At 38.3% G+C, this 23,670-nt stretch overlaps 1 protein-coding gene across 1 annotated transcript in view; it reads right to left on the bottom strand.

The window, feature by feature from the left end:
• MBD2 (methyl-CpG binding domain protein 2) overlaps window positions 1-23,670 on the bottom strand; it is a 65,541-nt gene that overhangs the window by 41,145 nt on the left and 726 nt on the right. The window contains exons 2-3 of the mRNA XM_044921321.1: window positions 23,404-23,670; window positions 7,511-7,670 (exon numbers count right to left, since the gene is read on the bottom strand). The exon at window positions 23,404-23,670 is cut by the window's right edge and continues 24 nt beyond it. Of these exons, the coding sequence (XP_044777256.1) occupies window positions 7,511-7,670; window positions 23,404-23,670 (427 nt within the window). The remainder of the gene's footprint in view (window positions 1-7,510; window positions 7,671-23,403) is intronic.

Below are 23,670 nucleotides of genomic sequence, written 5' to 3'. Positions count from 1 at the left end.
CCCACTCCTTTCTCTCTTTTTCCTTCTCACTCTCAACTGCATATCCAAGGGCCAAGAGGTGGTATAGGTTTTATCCTTTCTCCCATTTTTCTCAAATAATTTCTCCATTTTTGATCCTTTAAAAACACCAGTTCTTTGAAGCTCGTATCTGGCTATCCTACCTCTTCCTCTCCTCCCTTTCTCCTTCCTTCGCTAGACTTTAGTTTCCATTTCAGTCTTTCTCTCCATCCCAACTCTTGTCCTCATTCTGGGAGACCTCAATATCCATGTGGATAACCCAACATCCCGGGTCCTTTGATCTATTCCTCTGCCCACCCTCACTCACCTAACATTATAGCCACAGGCTCGTCAACACTAGTAACTACGCCATCTCCAGTATCTCAATCAAGCATCCAACTCTCCAATTCCTACTTCCTATCCTTGCAGCTCACTTTCTCAGAACTGCCCTCTGCATTTCTTTCACCCCAGCAGTATCTCCTATCCATTGACTGTCCTATTTTCTCACTCAGCCTTAACCACTTTCACATTCTACCCTACCCAGTACAGGTTCTATGGTCCATCATCATCATGCTGCAAATGTACTTAACTTTCTTGACCTCTGTGCTTTCTCCACTTGTGCTACAGACCCCATTATTCTTCTTAAACTTTTCAGTCTTCTAAATTGGGAGATTAACCAAATGAGTATCTCTTTCATCTACCATCTAGTGATTCTCTTCTCTATCCAAACAAAATTTACTGAAAGATTTGTCCATGCTAATTTCCTCTCTCACTCATTTTCAACCCCGTTCAATCTGGCTTCTGTTGCCACTGAAAATCAAGGTTATTAATTAGCTTCATGTTGCCAAATTCAATGGAAGTTTCTCAGTCTTCCTCCACTCAACCCTTCAATGGCATCAATATAGCTGACCACTCTTCTTTTTGAAGCATTCTCTCTCCCATGTCTCTCCTTCTTACTAGCCATTCTTTCTCAACCCACTTTGCGGATTCCTTCTACTCTAACCAAGTTCTAATTATTGGATTTTCTCAGATGTTGGTTCTGGATCCTGATGTCTGGGTAATCTCCTTTAGTCCCATTACTTAGAATACTACCTATGTGCTGATGACTTTCCAGCTGAGACCTCTCAATTACCATACTAACTGCATACAGGACATTTCCATTTAGATGTTTAATAAGCAACACAAACTCTGCATGTTCAAAATTTATTTTATCCATCCATATAAACTCTCCTAAGGTGACCTCAGTAAATGGTAACCCAAACCACCCACTCATCTAAAAACTAAGGTCTCACACTTGAGTCTTTTCTATCATCTTCCCCACCCAATCATTAACAAATCCTATAAATTCTACATTCAAAACAGATCTAGAAACTGCCCACTTCTCTCCACCACCACCGTATCCAGGCCATCATCATTTATCAGCAGACTACTATAATAGCTACTTGCTGTTCACTTCCACATTTGTCTATTTCATTTCAAATTAACAGAAACTGAACAGTGGCCCACACTTAAGGGAGATGCCAATAATCGCTTATTAAGACTTCAAGGCCTACAAATGCTAACTTATCATCTGTGATCTGCTTACTTCCTCTCTCCACCCCCAACTATATTCACTAGAGAGATACCAGAAGACACTCCATTCAACAAATGCTTAATACACTGATGAAGAGGACACCAGCAACTTTGGAAAAGATTTTAGTTACTTTCTCTATATGTCAGGATTGTTGGTAGAAAGAATGAGGTCACTGTTTTCAGTGTGGATGGAAAGATTCTAGGAAGAATCCAAGGGGCAGTTCTTACCACACAGTGTGCTCTATCAGGAGCTGGTAATCAGAATTGATCCTACCACAGAGCTCATTAGAACTGGTTAACTGACCATGTCCCAAGGACACAATTAAGTCAGCCCACTAAGGTAGTACTTCAATAACTTATCTGTTCAACAAAGGTCTAATTTGAGCTACAGCAAGTGAGTTGGTCCCTCAAATCTTTTGCCAAGGCCTTGCTTCCTTTCCTGCTTCTAAAACAGTCGTTATTAGCTTTCTTAGCTACATTTTACTTTGAGAATTTGATACAGGTAACAGACTCTCTCCTCAGAAAAATGCGTAACAGAAAATACTGCACTCAGTTCAAAGATTCCTGGAGGGCCTCCTGAAGAATGTACTCTCAGGTTGGACACCTGCCTGACTTCTCTATTGACCTCTTTCATCCACTGAAGGAAAAAATAACAATAATGATAATGTTCCTTGGTCATGCATTCTCTTCTAAATATTGTCCTCTCTCCTCCACCTCTCATTCAAGCTCTGTAAGAGTAGTCTAACCATTTTTATGGGGAGAGGGGTAAAAATGCACATATATGTACATGTTTGTAAATGCACAGAAGCTCTGGAAGGACATACAAAAAAAACCAATTAATAATAATTTCTTCTCAGGAAGAAGACGGCACATGAGAGGCTGGAGAGGGAGGGAGACTTTTTTATTGAGTATCCTTTCACCCTGTGTACAAATTACCTAATCAAATAATAACAAATCAAAATTTTAAAACTTTTAAATGAGCAGCTACATTTTGCTTCTAATTTCTCATTTCCCAGAAACTTTCTAGCATTTTAAGAAAGACTTCTGATCCCTCAAAATTGGTTATAAAAGGTCATCAGATGCCTTCTAATTTGGAAATCCAATGGATACTACAAAGTCTTTATACTCCTTGATCTCATCATGTCATTTAACAAAAATTTTCTTTCCTAGGCTTTTAGAACACCACATTTTCTTAATTCTCCTACTACCTTTCTGGAAGTTCCTTCTTACTCTCCACAAGACTAATTTATTCATTTATTCACTACCAACAGTGTGGCAAGATACTTTTCTCCTATTTGGCCCTCTGTTAGGCGATCCTAAAAGTTATGACAATCTACAATGACAGGAGTTCTCAAAGCATGACCTCAGAGTTCCTAGGCATGCACCAGGTCCTTTCAGAATTCCAAGAAACAAAACTTCTAACTTGGTCTTCTTCACCCCCTCCCCAAACTTGTTCTTCTTCCCCTATTCTTTATCGACCTTCACCCCAAGTGACTCAAGCCAAAACTGCAGCAGGCATGAACAGCTCTCTCTACAATCATCAGTACTTATACTTATTGATTTCTCTTGATTGGATCTCACACCTTTCCATACCTCCGGCTATAGCGTTAGTTGCCATAATTACTTTTCTAGCCAAGAGCCCAACCACTTCCCTACTTCCAGTTTCACCTTTTCCCAAATCCATTCTCTACACTGCACCCACTCTGTATCTAATACCCAATCTGATTCCCACTATCACCACCTGTTCACTTAAGTTTCTCAAACTGCAGATACTGCCCCCAAGATATAATAGCTCTCTACAAGAATTTTTATTATTTTGTTGAGGATAATTAAAACAAGCACATTCTACATCATTTGGTTATATACCTAGGACACAGCCATATAGAACCCAAGGCTGTGTTTATAAAATCACAATAGCATACTACCATAAACCAAAGTAATTCATGAGAAATGAATAATGGGAGACTTATACAACTGATTCCATTCAAGACAACATGATGCTCTTTATTTCCAAATGTATCAAATCTGTGTGAATAGAGAAATGTGATGAAAGAACCGAGTCTTTCCAAGGTATCAGCAGCACTGACAAGCCAATCTAAAAAAATAACTTGTTCCATACCAATTCATATTGTCACATTACACATACATATGTCACATTAATGTTAGAGAACTTGGATATTATTAGTTTTTAGCTTTAATTTATACACATTTCAGTGTTAAGAACTAGAAACATAAGAAATTCAGTTTAATGTTTACACATCTGCAACACAAAACAAAAGGAATTGCTAACAACAAAACCAAACTACGGGAGTTCCCAAAACATATTTTGCACCCAGAATCACTGTACTCTTTTTTATCCAATCCTAGTTTTTCCAATTACATTTTTAAAGAAACTTACCTTTTTAAGAACTTAGCTTCCTTTTTAAAATGTTGACGGTCATATCTCTGAAACCTTAAAACATCTCCCCTCTTTAAAAGATCAAAGCCTGGATGAATGCCTAAATACCTAGCTTTCAAAGCAAAGGTTTTGTTGTCTTATTTACATATTGAGAGGCATAGCTCTCAATATCACCACATAACTATTACTTCTCCCGTTGAGTAAGCTTTTAGAAAGCTGCTCATCACTTCAAGCTCTATACTGACGACTCCCAAATCTTTGTCTAGTCTTTTTCCATCAACCTAATGGAGTATCTTCAGCAACCTACTTGATAGATACACTTTATCAGCTAGAAAGACGGAGGTAGCAACTGGAAATAATTATCACAGTATGATCAAGAACGGAACAGATTTTCAGAGTAACGTTAAGACTGAGACTGAGACAAGCAGGAATAGGTACTGCAAAAACAGCAAATATTAATCAAAAGACAATGCCCATTCCACTGCACCCTCTCATCCTAAAATAACTGCCACTTCGCAAAGATCTTCAAAAGATATTTTTTCAACGATACCTTATGTATTATGCACCCAGTAAACTCACTTTTGATATGAAACATATTTAAGATCTCAGTTTATAATCAGTCATTATAAACTACAATTTAACCTGTTTCAAAGTTTATTTTAATTACATTTCAAATTATTTCAAGGGTTTTTAAAAACCTCAAAAACAACACAATAATTCACTTCAGCCAAGTTTATAACTATATAGCAAAACTAGCTAACATTCCTATTTACCAATTTATATCTCCCAGTGTTCTCCATACTGTATTATTTTTTAAAAAGATACAATACAGAATTAGCCATGAATACATTACATTTTCTGCTTTTATAGAGATATTCAATGTTGGCATTACTCCAAAAGACAGCCTATTTTTTATATTAAAGGATTTTATTTATTTATTTGACAGAGAGAGAGACAGTGAGAGAGGGAACACAAGCAGGGGGTGTGGGAGAGGGAGAAGCAGGCTTCCCGCGGAGCAGGGAGCCCGATGCGGGGCTCGATCCCAGGACCCTGGGATCATGACCTGAGCCGAAGGCAGACGCTTAACAACTGAGCCACCCAGGAGCCCCAAGAGAGCTTATTTTTAGAACTGCAAAACTCCATTTTTGTGACTGCTTAATTAAAATAAAATCAGGTGCAAAAATAAGACTATGCCCCCCCCCCAAATTCAGAGAGGAACTTCAGAAAACAATGACAATGAAAGGCACTTTCAAATTAATGTATGGTATATTAATTTATTCAATATTTATGACCACTATGAACTTCTGGAATGAGGTGGATATTAACTCAAACATGAAGCAAACATTTACTAAGTACCTACCATGTGCTAGGCTTTGGACTACCTATACCAAAAAAAAAAAACAAAAACACAGTCCTTGCCCTCATGGAGCGCACAGTCTAGTTGAAGCAGACGATCACAAATACAATGGCAAAGCACCAGGGAGACATTATGGAAGAAGGGACTGGTTCTGCCTGGAGAATGCAGGGGCAGGCTTCACAGAGGTGGAGACAATGGAGCTGGGCCTTGGATGAGTAGGAGTTCACCAGATGGAGGGGAAGGGGGGAAGCGCATTCCAAGCAGAGGAAACAGCACATGAGCAAGCAGAATCTTGAAAGCACATGCCATGGTGCAGGATGATGAGCAGTCCAGCGCAGCTAGAGCATAAAGGTGCACACAAACTAAAGAGACGAATTAGTTTTTGGTTTTTAGTGAATCATAACTATCAGGAACATATCTTCATATTATATTTAGTGTAGTTTAACTGTGATTCTGAGAACAGGGCAGCTTGAAAGCATTCCACTCATTTTATAAATACTTGACCCCTTTTGATAGGTATCCAGCATTGTGGTAAGTTTTTTTTAAAAGGCAGTTTAAGAAAACTAAATCTTAATTTTGCTCTGTATATTTAAGAAGCAAAATCAACCTAAAATAAGGGTTTTCTTAAGCTGAATCACAGAGCTATACACACTGCAGGTCCTCACTTTCTTTTGAGTTCCCTCTACCACCACTGTCTTTTACCCTTAACGCCTTCATAGCTATCAACCCAAAGTAATCCCACTGTTAAGCAATAGAGAAAGCAATTTCAGTGTTCCGTTCCCATTCCATCTATAAACAAGGTACTTGACAATGTCCCTATGGTAAATGGATGCATGGGAACCAATGCAACAGATGAAGAAACAATGTACTCTGACCCGCATACCAATTTTTGGAAATTAAACTATTATTAACAAACTATTAAGCTGAATTCTGAATAAAGAGAGATATGAAGCAGAGACCCACATCCTTCAGGAAAAGTAAAAAGATAAAGTAAGAGATCTTAGGTCAAAAAATTTCCATGTACACTGGCCACCAAGCAACACTGTTCACCAAGGAAGCTTGGTGCTTAAGAAGGTGCAGCGGGGAAAGGAAAGGAACTCACATGGGTCAAATACTTTATTAGATGTTTTCATATAAATTCCTATTTACTCCTTGCAATAATGCGCAAGGAAAGAGGTCACTACCTTAGTTTTACAAATGAGAGATCTGAGGCCATCAGAGGTTAAAAAGAGTTACCCATGACTGCCTGAGCTAGTAAGTGGCAGAGCCAATACATCAAACCACGCCGGCCTGGTTCCAAAGCCCATCCCATCCCACACACTGCCTCAGGGTTCCTAAAAGGAACACAGTACCCCCACGCAGCATGCGAGGTTGTATCAAGGTCATATGTACCCTGCAAAGAAAAGCCCTTACTTTTCCCTCCCCTGTGTTCACACAGTCAGTGTGAAATGACAGTGGGGGCAATACACATAGATCTCTGAAATTTAGAGGAAGAAAATTGAGACAAAATGGTTATGTAAGATTAGCTGCCCTTGCGGGGGATGGGGGGGGCTTTCCTGGTAAAGATATTGGGTGCTCTGATACAATTAAATTACCATAATAATTCAAATGCTACTTGTTTAAATTCCTATACAATAAACCATCAGCAGCTCAATAAAAGTAAGAGCTAATGGAAAAATCTCCAATTGCAGTATTAGGATGAGAATATTACTGCTAAAAGTCATTATCCTCAACATCTTCAAAAGTCAAAATAAAAATTGCCCTTTTGCAAATCCTAATTCTGAAAACTGATAGGTAAGCATAAACTATGTGGTAAGGATACTTGCCACATTAAAATTTTGCCTCTTTTTGGGCAATAGGAACTATTTTAAGAAAAAAAAATATGAGATAATTAACATCAACACAGAAATCTTTTGTAAACAGTCCCAGTGGGCCAAAAATGTGTTGGCCTAGACAGATACTGAAATACTGTTTTCAACTGTGCACAATTTACTTATGCAAAGTACCACCAACTACCAGAAAATTAATCAGATTTGTAAGTCCAAATGCTTTGGGGGGAGGCGGAGTGGGTGGGGGGAGACTGGGATGTTTAGACAGCCAAAATTCTAGTGACATAATTACAATGTAAGATACTTTGTGGAGAGCTTCTGAAATAGCATCCATATGTTCTAAGTAAATTCACCAACCTTATTTTGATTGAGAGGATCATTCCGCAGTCTCTGTTTGTTCTTCTGTAATTTACTAGGCATCATCTTTCCAGTTCTGAAGTCAAAACTGCTGAGGTCAACAGTATTTCCCAGGTACCTTGCCAACTGAGGTTTGCTTCTGAACTTCTTACCACTTGGACTAGAAGAAAGAGAACATTCATTGTACAAAAGATAACAATGTTTTTCCCTAGATCTCTACATAAACCTTTCTTCACATCTTTCTACCCAATTGTTACCACACCACAATTTTACATGTTTATTTTTTTCCAAAGAAATGGCAAAGTTTTAAAGTAATTTCATAACTTCCCTGTAAGAAGAGATAATGTATCCCCGAATATTACACTCCACTAGCTACACCACTGGAGTACGTAACAGATGTTACTGCAGATTATCCCACCGGTCACTCAGCAGCCACGGACAGAATCCCCATACAAACTGCACGCACAGCACAATACGCACACTGCAAATGTCTTCAACATTACAAACTTATTTCCAAACTGACTTTTGAAGTGTTTTTTTTTTTTTTGTAAGTATCACATATACACAATGTCAGCAGTGATCAGCACTTCAGAAAAAATTCTTCTGAAGCCAACAATCCTTATTAAAAACACACACACACAAACACTTGGAATCCATGTATTCTTTGGGCTACTAATCTGAACTCACATTTACAACAGAAAAGAAAATGTTGAATTCTGACAATATTTAAATGCTCCCTAATGTAACTACTCAAAGGAGGAAATAAAGGCAAACATTTGCAAATATGTTTGTATATTGCTGACATGAGTTTTATTAGCCAAACTCCTTATCAAGAATAACTTACTTCTCATAAGAAATATTGTTGAAGGAAAATTATAAAAGGGCCAGAATTATACAGAAAGCTAAACTAGTCTTTCCTAAAACTTTTTTTGCTATACGGCATTGATCTATAAGAAAATTTTTATAGGAAGAATGCCCCCGTCTTATGTAACAAATTTTCTGAGCCAAATATACTAAAAATCAACTGTTAAAGTCAGCATAGATATGTTACCAGAAGAAAACTGTAAGAATTCTAAAATATTTCTCCAAAAAGCCAACCTATCCTATTTAGAACTTAACCTTGAATGAACTGACCACAATAAAAGAAAAATAATTGAAGGGGAAGACAAAAGAGAATTCTGGCTGGGAAACCAAGCAATAAAATACTGCCCTGGAAGAGCAAAACTTCTCTCTGGGTCAAACCCAAACCAACACATCGCACTTTGTCACAAATTCTATCGTATTCTGCCACCAAAAGATGATCATATCAGCAGTTTTTTTCCCCCACAATCACATAATGTAAGTATTCCTGAAACACAATTCAAGTTCTAAAATTCAACCTACAGATGGAGGTAACAACCAACATTCTCAATGAGGTATCTCTCTAATGAGACATCTCATCAGTGCAATAAAAGCTGAACTTAAGAGTGGACTTAGTTTCAACAGACTAGTGTCCCAGAAGATGAAAATACTAAGGTAGCAACTTCTACCAAAAAGATAAGCACTATTATTTTTAAGGATATAACTTAGAGACAACTAGAAAGTCATTTTTTAAGAAATCAATTGACTAATTTCTCAAACGAGCCCTGCAACGAGTCACTCCTTATGGAACAGTTGAAATGCCAGTTACCTACTGCAGCTGAAAGCATACCAGAGCCTCACTACAGCATTCCTCCTTAGAACAAAACTCCTTAGAGATCAGTTTGACACTCCTCCTCAAATTTAGGAAATCTAAATACTTAAGAACTCAGTTAAATAGCCATACTCATAAAATGTGACTGCCTAGTTTATGATCTAGATTAGCAATTTAATATGGCTTAAACTGTTCCTATATTTATTGATTTTAAAAAACTAATGGAAACTGAAAGGCCTGAGACACTCTACTGATAAACTAAATCAGCGATGAAGAAAGTGGAAATCAAGTTTTAACTATTAACATATCCCAAAAAAGGAATATCAAAGGGTTACCAGTCAGTTATTCATACCAAATTCACTGCCCTCTGTCATAAGATGGAATTCTACGAAGCATCTATACTGGATAGCTACAAGTTCTCGTCCTACACACTGTGGCCTTCAGAACAGTGGTACAAGCCATTTTCTTCTCTGTAACTGCTACAGCTTGTGCTTGGTGCTTTAAGGAAGTCAACCTGGCTGCCCCAGGAGATTTTAAACAAGGGACCTTCCTCCGCACAGGATGAAGGTAAGCATATAGAAAAGCAAGGCCCAAGGGAATGGTTAAGTAAGGATTCTGTCCATCAGATATAAAATATTTGCACAGCACCAAAATGACCCTGGAAGTGGCAGGCGAAATAATGCTAGATGAACAAAAAGACTGCATGTCACTTAAGCTCCAGTCTTAACCCAGACTACGTTATCAGTCTGCCCTCTAAGATGGCTGCGGTAGGTTGCCGTCTCACACACACCAGAACTTAATGTGACTAAGCTTTTATTCTAAAAGCAGCAAACTAAAAAAAAATTAAAAAATAAAAAAAAAAATAAAAGCAGCAAACTGTAACTTAGGAAAATTACTTTTTTAAAAAAAAATTCTAGTAGACTAGTGAAGGATATTAGTCATTTTCAGTTTCTAACCAAAGTGATTACTTCTAATCCCAGTAATGAAATACTAATATTTCACTTTCAACCACAAAAAAAATTCCCTACCAACTGCCCCCAGATATGCCAGCCCTGAACCAACTTGTGATTTCACCTTTAACTTTTCCTACCCTCCAAATACCCTAAAGTAATGATTAAACTAAAATCAAAGACATGAATTTTTTTTATAAAAGAACATTTCATCATTTGAACTGCCTTTGCTTTCATTTTGATTAAACTGTTTAAAGCACTTCTTAAGCCTAACTCTGTCTTAGAGGTTTCTAACTACAGATTATGAAAAAGAAAGAAATTTTATTTGGCATCTGACTTTCAACTCTAAAAAAACTTCACTGAGACACCAGAAACTACTTAAATTGTGATCGTCTTAATTTAGTGGTATTCACATTTTATCACTCTATAAACTCACCTGTAATCATCATTCCCTGAGCTAAACAACTGTAACATGCCCTGCCAGTCTCCACATAAAAATTAATTCTTCTGAAAACCCATTGCTTGCCTATGCAACTGCACTCTGAAAACACTCCTCTAAAAGAGCAGAACCTCTTTTTCCATGTTACTTGGGTAACATGGATCATCATGACGTTTAGTCAAACATTATGAGGAGACCAGAGTCTGAGCAAACACAAGTGTATCTTCAAACCAGTTTCTAACAGGATGAACTGTGGGGGTGGCAATAATCAGAGTTCAATAAGGTGAAACTGGCCTGAGTGACAAGGAGTACTGTGGACAGCAGATGGTAGCTATATGGCTGAAGATCATGTTCAGAAGTGCATCACTTGCCAATAGTACTTTGTGAGGAATAATAACCCCCACACTAAAAATTCTCTAAACTACAGCACTGGAAAAGTTTTGAGAATAAAGAAACATCAACTTTCTATTGTTTTCTACTCCTTTAAATGTTAAAGCTTGGGCGCCTGGGTGGCTCAGTTGGTTAAGCGACTGCCTTCAGCTCAGGTCATGATCCTGGAGTCCCTGGATCGAGTCCCGCATCAGGCTCCCTGCTCAGCAGGGAGTCTGCTTCTCCCTCTGACCCTCCCCCCTCTCATGTGCTCTCTCTCTTTCTCTCTCAAATAAATAAATAAAATCTTTTAAAAATATATAAATAAATCAATGTTAAAGCTTACTTGTTAGTTACAGAGTACATATTGAAAAAAAAAAGATTTCTCTAACTTTGTCTCCACAAGTCAAGTTTTGGCTGAGACTAAGATCTGAAATTAAAATTAACTTTTTGTACTTCAGTACAAAAACATGTAATCAGAAAACTGCCAAATCAACTAATTCAAATAATATATGCCATTGCTTCAAAGCTGAATGCCATATACACAAAGACATCTACCTACAAATCATCCCCCTTCTCTAATTCCTTTCCTCCCAATCCTGCATGCAGGCCTTTTCTAAAGTGACCCATCCTCAGCCCTCCTCTGCAGATTTTATCTCCTCTTGTCTTACTTATATTCTCCCATCTTCTATCAGTTACTAAATCCAGTTCCTTCATACTCACCTTTGAATCCATCCTTCCTTTCCATTGTTGTTGCCTAAATCAAGTCTTTATCACCTTGGGTCTAAATCACCAGGAGAGGCCAAGTGACTCTATTTGCTTGTCTCTGCATTCTCACCTATTCAAATTACTCTTCCTAAAACACCACTCTGACCACAGTTCCAATTTAAAAGCCTTCAATGACTTTAACCCATTAGCAAATGGGAGCCAAACATCTTAGCCCTGCATGTAAGATCCTTTTTCATCTAGCCTCCTCCAAACCTTTAAACCCTACTTTCCCCTCCTCTTACCTAATGACCTTTGGTTTATTCACTCTATTCTGAAAGGCTGAATGGTTTCCTTCTTCGGCCCTTTGCAAACCATACCTTTTACCTGATCTATAATGCATGACTCCAACCCTGATCCCAAGAGCCCAGAAATACCAATTCACATTATACTTCCTCCATAAAGCCTTCCCAGAATGAAGTAGTGAAATGTCTCCTTCCTCTGAACCATATAGCAATTGCTGCCAGTATCAGGTAAATAATCCTCTTGTATTCTAATTTTGAAATACTGATTTCTGCATGGTTATAAAACTTCTACAAGTTTAAGTGTTACCTTCACAAACAGCATACTGATGCAGTTATTTATGAATGAAATTATCTAATGTCAGATTTGCTTCAAAATAATGAAGGTTGAATCAAGGGTAGTGGATTGGGGTACGGAAGAAATAAGATTAACAACTGTTGAACTGGGTACTTGGTACTCTCTTATATGATTTTCTCTACTTTTATATATCTGTTTGAAAATTTCTATACTGAAATGTTTAGAACATAAACATTAAAGTATACAAACTGAATATATCCCCTGAAAACTGAAAAGTAGTTTTTTAAAAATATGGAGTTTGGGCAAATTTGAGCATTAAAGAATTTCCTTAGCAGTTGGGGGAGGAGTAGAGAATTATTTTTAAAGGATCATTAAGGAAAAAAATTATTTACAATTTGACTGTTGGTAAAATGTGACAGCATTCCAACTTTTCCCTTGGCATATATGTTTAAGGAATCACCAACACAATTTTAAATGGTATAAAAGACCTTAAATATAATTCAAATTCTGTACCAATCATTCTCATTCCATAAACCAGCATTTATGTAAAAAAAATTACATGCAAACAGTATATTACTGATAGCAAATTCTATTATCTCTGTATCATATAAAAGCCAGGGTGATCCACTAAAAAATAAAAAAGTAATGAATGTAGAATTATACCTACTCTCATCCCACTGCCTTAAGGTACTCACTTTTTGAGAAAGGAAAAAGGAAAAACACTGGTTATTTTGGTTGAATTGGGGACTGGACACTTATGGAAATGTCAAAAATTAAATACATCTGGGAATTATTTCAAAATATAATGGGGAAAAGGGGGCTGAATATCGATGAAACAAGCTTGGCCAGGAGTTGATAATTGTTAAAACTGATTGATGAGCACATGGGAGATTCATTATACTTTTCTAACTACTTTTGCTCTTGCATGTGTTTGAATTTTTCCATAATAAAAAACAGGCAGGAAAAACAGACTCTTTTTTGAAAAAAGAGCTAGGGGAAAGACCTTTTTAAAGAGATGCATACATCACTGCATACGTGTTAAAAAATAATTTTAAGGATATTCATCCTTGATCTCATCTATGGATTCTTTCAAGTATAAAAAGAACAATAAAAGAGCATAAACACATATACATACAGAATGGAAGGCAATATGTCAAAATCTTAACACTGATTCTCTTTAGGACTATAATGCTGATTGTCACTGCTTCTCTACACTCTTCCGTATTTTCCCATTTTCCATACTGAACATGGGTTACCGGGCACCTGGGTGGCTCAGTCGGTTAAGTACCTGCCCTTCAGCTCAGGTCATGATCCCAGAGTCCTGGGATCGAGCCCCATGTCAGGCTCCCTGCTCAGCGGGGAGCCTGCTTCTCCCTCTCCCCCTGCTGCTCCCCCTGCTTGTGCTCTCTGTTAAATAAATAAAATCTTTAAAAAAAAACTGAGCATGGATTACTTTTATAATCAAGGGAAAAAATATTTCTAAAAACTCTGATGAACATATATACCCACCTAAGATCTGCCATCATCACATTTCAAAATAAAACAAAATATTTGTGAATCTCCACATAATTAACAAGCACATGTTTCTGTTTACGTTGGTTAATTAAGTGAAGGGAAAGAAACTACCACTGTATTGATCTATTGACCATCTACTACATGCCAAATGCCTTACATGTACTTTAATTTAATCTCAAAAAATTCCATGACGTAGACTTCTTACCTTTGATTTACATGTAAGAAATCGGGGGCTTATATTATGGAAACTTATTAATCTGTCCAAGTTAAAACAGTAAAGCAATATTCAAGACTCAAGTTCCAATTTTCTGACTCAAAAGTCTCCATTCTTACTCTAAACCAGTGCAACAGAAGTGTGGTCTACTGACAAGATTACTGGTCTTCAAATAAGAATGGAGAAAAAGCATTTAGAAACTGCTATGGTAATCTGACAGGTAAGTTTATGACTGTAGGATCTAACAGTAAAAAGCTGCAACGTGTATTTTGTATGTCCATTTTTACATTATTTTTATTTTTTATTATAAACTACTTCCTACCAGATACCAAAGCAACTTCACAGTTATAGCACAAAGAAATAAAAAATTAGTTAAAAGTAGGTAGAAATATATTATCCTCTCATGATGATACAAAAGCAATTTTTGATGGTAGATGTTTAAAGCAAAGGATAAAAGGATTTTTTTTTAAGATTTTATTTATTTATTTGAGAGAGAATGAGATAGAGAGAGAGAGAGCATGAGAGGGGGGAGGGTCAGAGGGAGAAGCAGACTCCCTGTTGAGCAAGGAGCCCGATGCGGGACTCGATCCTAGGACTCCAGGATCATGACCTGAGCCGAAGGCAGTCGCTTAACCAACTGAGCCACCCAGGCGCCCCAAAGGATTTTTTTAATATGAAAAGGGAAATCAAAAGCCCTACTATAGATCTCCTGTACCCCTCCTATAGGTCTAAAAATCTACATATAATATATACACAAACATTAAACAAACATACAAGTCTAAAGAAAAATATGAACATTTATTTGCATACCTAGTATAGTACAAGACAGGATGCTGGGTACAGCAGGAGACACAAGACCACCTCTATAGTGCAGGCCTATTTACAGCCAGTACTAACCAGAAGTTTCTTGGACCATTCACTAGGAAAATGTGTTAACTACTTGCTTCATTCAGCAGGCAATTCTTTTTTTTTTTTTTATTCTTATGTTAATCCCCATACATTACATCATTAGTTTTAGATGTAGTGTTCCATGATTCATTGTTTGTGCATAACACCCATTGCTCCATGCAGAATGTGCCCTCCTCAATACCCATTACCAAGCTAACCCATCCTCCCAACCCCCTCCCCTCTAGAACCCTCAGTTTGTTTCTCAGAGTCCATCGTCTCTCATGGTTCGTCTACCCCTCTGATTTCCCCTGCTTCATTCTTCCCCTCCTGCTACCTTCTTCTTCTTCTTTTTTTTTCTTAACATATATTGCATTGTTTCAGAGGTAGAGATCTGAGATTCAACAGTCTTGCACAATTCACAGCGCTTACCAGAGCACATACCTTCCCCAGTGTCTATCACCCAGTCACCCCATCCCTCCCGCCCCACCCCCCACTCCAGCAACCCTCAGTTTGTTTCCCAGCAGGCAATTCTTAAGAGCTTTCCACATAGCAGGGACTGTGGTGGATACTAGAGATTTAAAAATGAATCAGGATCAGCCACTGACCTTGAGGTTAAGAATCTGATGGTCAACAAGACTGCCAACTATTACAGCAAATATGATAAAGGTTAACAGAATTATGCTCAAAAGGCCATAGCACTTGCCCATTTCTGCTAAAGGCCTCCAGAAAGTCCTTTTTAAAGAGATGCATACATCAGTGTATACATGTGAAAAATAATTTGAAGACATTCATCCTTGCTTTAACCTATGGATTCTTCCAGTTGAACACCAAAATATATTTCAAAAATCTTTAATAAGAGGATATGTTCCTCTTCCTCTCATTTGTAAATAACTCATAACTGTTCCTGACAAATGAGAAATGATCAATTTTAAAATCTAATTTTAAGGTATATTTACTATTATTTATATTCACATACAGCTTATGCAATCAAATTCCCAAACAAATGAGTATGAATTTGTATTATAAGATAAAGCAAAATCATAAGATCCACAGGTATTACTCAAATTTCATTCTATTCCATACTTTTACTCTTCTTTGTGAAGTTCTAGTTTTTAGAAGTTCTCCATTCCTATTTGAAGAGGGCTACAGTAGATCTATAGTAGGGCTTTTGATTTCCCTTTTCATATTAAAAAAATCCTTTTAGGGGCGCCTGGGTGGCTCAGATGGTTAAGCGTCTGCCTTCGGCTCAGGTCATGATCCCAGGGTCCTGGGATCGAGCCCCACATCGGGCTCCTGGCTCAGCGGGGAGCCTGTTTCTCCCTCTCCCTCTGCCTCTCTCCCTGCTCATGCTCGCTCGCTCGCTCTCTCTCTCTCTCTGTATCTCTGTGTCTCAAATGAATAAATAAAATCTTTAAAAAAAAAATCCTTTTATCCTTTGCTTTAAACATCTACCGTCAAAAATTGCTTTTGTATTGTCTGGGATGTCTGGGTGGCTCAGTCAGTTAAGCGGCTGCCTTCGGCTCAGGTCATGATCCCAGGGTCCTGAGAGCAAGTCGCACATTGGGCTCCTTGCTCGGCAGGGAGCCTGCTTCTCCCTCTGCCTATCACTCCCCCTATTTGTGCGTTCACACGCTCTGTCTCTCTCTGACAAATAAGTAAATAAAGTATTTAAAAAAGGTTCTGATAAAGTTAAACAAAACTTCATTTTACAATTGGCCTAGTCATTTCTTAGTGGAAATGGCAAACAGCAATAAAAGACCAATAAAAAGGCTGCAAAGGGTATTAATAATTCAAGACAAACAGTCTATAAAATAAGAGTTGGTGATTTATTTCTAACTCATCATGCAGATCTAAAAAGATCTCAAACACAGGCTAAAAAGTTACAGATTTCTTTTTTTTTAAGAGATTTTATTTATTTATTTGAGAGAGAGAGAGAGAGCATGAGAAGGGGGAGAGAGTCAGAGGGAGAAGCAGGCTCCCTGATGAGCAGAAAGCCGGACATGGGACTAGATCCTGGGACTCTAGGATCATGACCTGAGCTGAAGGCAGTCGCTTAACCAACTGAGCCACCCAGGCGCTCAAAAGTTATGGATTTCTATTAGTACCAATATGAAATCTAAAAAAAGAGCCAAAAAAAAAAAAAAAAACCCCACAAAGTATTACCTCCTACAAATCACCAGCTTCTGTTCCATTAATTAAAATTATGAAAAATTAAATTATGACTTTATATCTCACAAATGAAATTTTAAAAGCAATTTTAAAAAATCATCAATTCTGTTTGAGATTATTTTTAGAATATATGTGTATCGGTTCCTTTTGAGCTATGTATTTCCTCTATTACAGGTATTATGGGGGTTCTGGCAGGTGAGACTTTGCATGTCAGATTTTAAAAATCAGATATAGGACAGATGGCAATGCTGCACCCTAACAAAATTTCCTCTGGCACAACACAAAAAGCTGTGATGGTACAGCTGAGAGAGAATTACCAGAGCACAATTTCCACCATAGCTATGTATCTTTTATTTCTAGATCCAGGCTTCAATCAGGTAATACCAAGAAAAAAGACTAAAAGGGTGCCTGAGTGGCTCAGTTAAGCGTCTGCCTTCAGCTCAGGTCGTGATCCCAGGGTCCTGGGATTGAGCCCCTTGTCAGGCTCCCTGGCTCAGCAAGGAGTCTGCTCCTCCCTCTGCCCCTCCCCCTGTTTGTGCACTCTAGCGCATGCTCTCTCTCACTCACTCTCTCTCACTCTTTCTCTCTCAAATAAATAAAATCTTTAAAAAAAGTAAGAAAAAAGACTAAAACAAGTCAAACTTGCAATTACGCAATAAGCACTTAGTAATAAACATTACATTTAGTTCCTCCCTCCAACTAAAGAGATTTTTTTAATTGGTCTGTAGGGCACATTTCAATTGTACCTCATCTCTGAAAGAAGCACATGAGCTTTTTGCAGGAAACACATAAAACTATCTCAATAAGCTACATTTAGCCCTCAAAAGTTACAATTTTATTTCTTCTAATTTAAGTGAAAGCTTTTAAAATGACGGTGACCGGGCGCCTGGGTGGCTCAGTTGGTTGGGCAACTTCCTTCGGCTCAGGTCATGATCCCAAGGTCTTGGGATCAAGCCCCACGTCGGCCTCCTGGCTCAGCGGGGAGCCTGCTTCACCCTCTCCGTCTCCCCCTGCTCATGCTCTCTGCGCTCTCTCTGTATCTCTGTGTCTCGAATTAAAAAAAAAAAAATCTAAAAAAAATAAAAATAAAATGACAGTGACCTATAGCTTGCTCCCTAGGGAACATGTTGCCTATATGAATATCTAAGAAATAATAGGGTCAATCCTAAGTTAAATATATATGGAGAGAGTGAGTAAGAAGGTGGGAAACATTACTGAACAAAATGATCATTTCTATTACCTAGAATAAAACTGCTTTAATTATGTTACTTTACCACAATTTTCCATTTTTTTTCTCTCCAATACTACACAGAGCTGGAAGATCATCTTTTGGTACAACAGCTTCACTACCAAAGAGGATTTAAAATTTACCCTTTGTCAACTTAAGGGTGTAAATATAATAGTAACTAACTACATGGTTTTAGTAGCCCGCCAAGCTCAATAAAGTAGATTAGGCATGAAATGTTGCAAAATTTGAGAATTACAAGTAGGAATCTCTACGGGAGATAGCTGGGTGGTTAAAAGTTCTGGGTTAAATCCCCTGCATCAGGATTCTAACTCGGCCCTTACCAACACTACAACCTCAAGCATATTACTTAACTTCCCTGTCCCAAGTCCCCGTCTGTAAAATAGAGATAATTGTACCTATAACTAACAGGGACCCAATAAGATAATACATGGAAAGCATTTAGCAAAATAATACTAATAGCTGCCAAAACTATGAGAGCTGTGACACAAAACACACACAGAATTAAGACACATAAGACCTTATACTAAAAAAAAAAAACAAACAAACCCTATACTACAGACTCAATGAAATTCAAATATTGATTTCTCACATATCTTTGCACAATAAGCATTTTACTTACCATTTTCACTGTATCTCAAATGCTTTCTGGCCTTCTATAATACCCTCAACATTAATGATGAAACTAAGGAACCGGAAAATGTTTGGACTTAATATCTCAACCAATTTCATCCCAGCACACCACTAGATAATATAAAGCAAAGGCTAAGAGGTCATTTAAGACTTGTTTCACAAATTTTTTAAGAGTCACATCAGTTGGTAAACACTTAGCATCTATGTGTTCAGCACTGTACCTAGGGGGAAAGACAGCTATGTGAGAGAGCCATAGGTTCTATGTAAATGAACATGAGAGTAACACAGGGGACACCAGGCTCAACTACATAGGGATGGCCAGAAAGCAGATATTAGGGGAAAAGACAATTTATTGAAAGCCAAAGAGACTTTAATATTTAAGAACTGTGACAATGAATCTCTCCCCTGGTCCATTCCATTAGTTTTTTCCAACAAAGACTACATGGCAGAATATATTTTTTTAAGACAAAAAAAGAAAAAAAAAAAGAGGGAAAGGCCTGGGTGAACTTTGACATGCTCAATGATTCAGAATTCATGCCCTGGATGCAGCATACCAGCTTTTGGTAACAAGTCAGATACACCTATACATTTTTTTAAACCTATTTATATGTTTAGCCCACACAACTTGAGTTGTTTTCCTTAACTAGTCCTTAAACATATCTGAAGCTTCAAGAGATCTATGTAGTTATTTTAGTGATCTGAAATTGAATCCTTGTAACACTGAGGTACAGGTAAAATCATAAGCCCTTTACAAACCGACAAACCACAGGACCAGGAAGTGTAAGTGACAAGCTCAAGGTTGCACCAAATGGTTAAGTGCAGAGTTAGAAGACCAACGCCAGACCTCTTCATCCCTGTGCGCTGCTGCCTTCCCTAGAGACTTCTACTTTTATCATATCACTCATGATTTTATAGACCTCAGTTATACTGCCTCTGAGTCCTCTTCTTTCCAGATCAAAGTGAAATAACTTTAGTCTCTCTTCATGCATCTGCTTCCTATGATTATTTTAATTGTTCTCTGGTTCCCCTGTATCCTTTTTTCAGGGAAGTGATCAGGTACAAATGCATCATAATTTTGATACAAGAAACGAAAGTATTTACTACTATGTTTCCAAAATCCAACCACATATTTTATGGCAGCAGCTTAACAGTTTACCATGACTCCCAGATCTTTAACCCTAATTATAACTAAAAGTCTAGAAACCAACAAGTTTAGACTTGATTAAAAAAAAAGGACAAGTTGGCTCCTATAGGGTCCTATGCAGAGGAAAATAATATTTCAAAAATATCAGTCAGCAACTGCAGGGAACCAAAAACTAGAAATGACAGGAGTCAAGTAGACCAGTTAGAAAATTATTTTTCCCATAATGAGTTCATATGATGGCAACAAACTTTTCAGAAACTATTACCAATGGATCCAGCACTTTATCTAACCACATTTTTACAAACACACTTTGTATGATAATATATGAACTGCCACAACACTATCAGTAATCCTGACAGAAAGCATAATTATATTGCTTAACTGGCAACTGGAGGCACGCCTTCCTATTAGAACTTGGCAGTCTCAGGAAACAGTCAAAACACCATTTTACCAAAATTTGAGGCTTTCCCGATGTGCTTAATTTCAGCCCAATTAATATGTGTAAGCCACGCCCTACGTTAACAGGCACAGATTTGTTTAAATTAATCTCCCCAGGGGCAGGCTAATTCAGGAGTTAGCATTATTAGAATCTGTGAACAAATGGGTGCAGGTGTTCACATTACCAATGGGAGAGTTAACTCTTAACCCGCCTATTAACAGAGATGGCCGGTGTTTGTGAGCTACTGGTTTTTTAACGGGTGAGGCATATATGGGGATGCTGACATGCAAAGCTGTGACACTCTGGTTGAAAAAGAATGTGTTCACCTTCACTATGAGTAGGTGTCCTCTATCATTCGTAACTGCAAACGGAAGTCAAAGAACAACTGCTGTACTACAAATACCACAACATGCTACCCTGTGTCCTACAACCTCTGACTGTAACCTCTCAGAAGGGAATCAAGAGTGAATGTTACAATCCTGCAAACTAACATTTTGTAGGTAGTCAATAAACAATTAGACAACATCCCTTCCAACCCTGAACTAAACACATGTGGCACAAATCTGCTCCAAGTGTCTTCATTTTGTATAAACAAGTAAAAAGCAAATCATGCTGCACTAATAAAAAGACTTTATTTTTTTCAAGATTTTATTTATTTGACAGAGAGAGACACAGTGAGAGAGGAAACACAGCAGGCGGAGTGGGAGAGGGAGAAGAGGACTCCCAGCTGAGAAGGGAGCCTGATGCGGGGCTCAATCCCAGGACCCTGGGATCATGACCTGAGCCACCCAGGCGCCCCTAATAAAAAGACTTAAATTCTGGAAAGTATCACTATACTGGTTTCTCATTTATTGTAAGATGAATTTGTTTGGAAAGTTCTTTTTAAATTGATTATATCAGCTTTTCTACCATAAAATATTTATTGAGTTTGTATTAAAAAAGTTAACATTGAAAAATTTACAACACATTTAAAAAAATACTAAGTGACCACAAATCAAAATGAGCACTACAGCAAAATGCCTTTTTGAAATAACTTTTCCAGCTACTGCAAGGAAAACAACAACAAACACTTTGCAATAACCCAAAGTTAGTCTGAACAAATACGTCATCCCAAAACCAAACAAACTATATCCCAGGAGAAATGCCACAGAGAGTGAAATTCAAAGTCTAAGATGCTCTACTGAGAATAGATTAGTCACCTATTCCTCAAGGAGTTCAATCCCAGACACAGAATATTCCGGTAAAATATAATTGGCTACAAGACAATACACAGTTCACAGAAAGAAGGTAGCATACTACCTGCTTAGAAAGAAAACATAAATTGTTAATGAAAGAATGTGCAAAAGTGAACAATTGTGAATAGCACTAAACGACAACAAGTGAACTTGAGAGGAGTAACAATTTGTTCCACAATAACCTTTTTGGTATTACTGAAGTAAATTTAATATTTAATAATGGGGAAATATAAGATTATCACCTTTGTTTAAAATAAGATTGCCATTTTATCATTTAAGATTTCAAAACAAGTGGTCTCAGATCAAGTGACACCACTTTCATTTTTTTCTTGAAGAGGTGAAATAAATTTACAGAAACTATTTTTCCATATATTTGAGCAACCATCAGGAATATGTTCACATTTACATATTTTCCAGTGGTGATCACATTCTTGTGTGTATAAACACACACACAAATGTCTGTATTTTTTTTAACCTTTCAAGTCTATTTAAAAGTACTCTCAATTCATTAACATTGTAGAGTGTATGTGTATGTATTCCCCTTTCCCCCCTCAGGGGCAATGTATTAACCTACTTGATGAAAAAAGTAAATCCTTCAGAACATTATTCCAATAGCTAAATGGCTGGCAATAACTGGCTCCAACACCCAAACGTATTCCCTGAAAAATGATTCAAACAGCCCACAAAAATGGCCCTCCATACCACTGAATATAACATATTTATATTCTCTTCTATAAATAGGATGGTTTATTTTGAAAAATTAGTAAATTTGTTGATAAGAAAATTCCACTGATATCAATAGCCACAGGCACTTCCTGAGCTTACTGGATCATCCAATGACATGGACAGCATGACCACAGGATTGCAAGATCACATCAGGGTGAAAACCTGAATCATTTAGACCAAGATTTCTCAAACTGGTGACATTTGGGCCAGATAATTCTTTGTTGTGGGGACCATCCTGTGTATTACAGAATATGTGACAGCAACCCCGGCCTCTACCCACTAGATGCCAGGAGCACACCCTCCCAAGGTATGAGAACCAGAAATGTCCTCAGACATTGCCAAACATCCCCTGGGGAACAAATTTTGGTCTAGGAGTCTAACAACATATTACAGTGTTTCAGTTTTCAGAAATAAGTAAGTTCTGCAACACCAAGAGAGTTCCAAGAAACTTCAGGCATTCCAAGTGGCTACTTTATACCAAACTTTCCTGGATCTCACAAAGTAACCCAAACCTTATTACTGCAGATAGGGAATTCTTCCACATGTGCATGATTAAACACTCCTGTGATGATGAATCTGGGAAAGACTGGGACAGGAGCCAACAGTGACTGGGTTTTATAGTTTCGATGAATTACACCTTCTTTTAACCCTTTTATGGACTAACCATCCTTGCCAGAGTACCCCTTTTTCCACAAACCATTTTCCCCAGCACCGTCAACATTAAGACGCCCTCCTCCGGGTTCTCACCATTCAGACACTGTGCCTGTCTTGTCACTGTTCTGGGGTCAACTCTCACCCAAGGGCTCAGGGACCTTCCACTACGAGGCCAGCCTGTCTTTGCCATTTTCCTCGGGTCCCGCTCCCATCATGACATCCCCTGCCCAGGTCAGCTGCTGACCCTTGACCCCGACCTGACCCCGCTGACCCCACCCCGCCCCCAGGGCGGTACCTGAAGTAGTAGACATCGCTCTTGCCGGCACTGAGCCCAGATTTTCGGATCACTTCCTCCTTCTTCCATCCGGGGGGGAGGGCCGGGCAGTCCATCCTCTTCCCGCTCTCCGTGGCCCGGGGTCCCCTGGGCCCCGGCCCCGCGCTCCCCGACGGGAAAGGGACCGGCTCCCGCCGGGGGGCGCCGCCGCCACCGCTGCTGCCGCCGCAGCCGCCGCCGTCGCCGCCAAGGCCGCCGCCGCCACTCGGGGGACGGCCGCGGCCCCGG

This window comes from Neomonachus schauinslandi, chromosome 14 (assembly GCF_002201575.2).
Source record: "Neomonachus schauinslandi chromosome 14, ASM220157v2, whole genome shotgun sequence".
In the NCBI taxonomy this organism is placed as follows: Eukaryota; Metazoa; Chordata; class Mammalia; order Carnivora; family Phocidae; genus Neomonachus; species Neomonachus schauinslandi.
The sequence above is the reverse complement of the archived record's forward strand: the minus strand, read 5'-3'. Positions and strand labels throughout refer to the sequence as shown.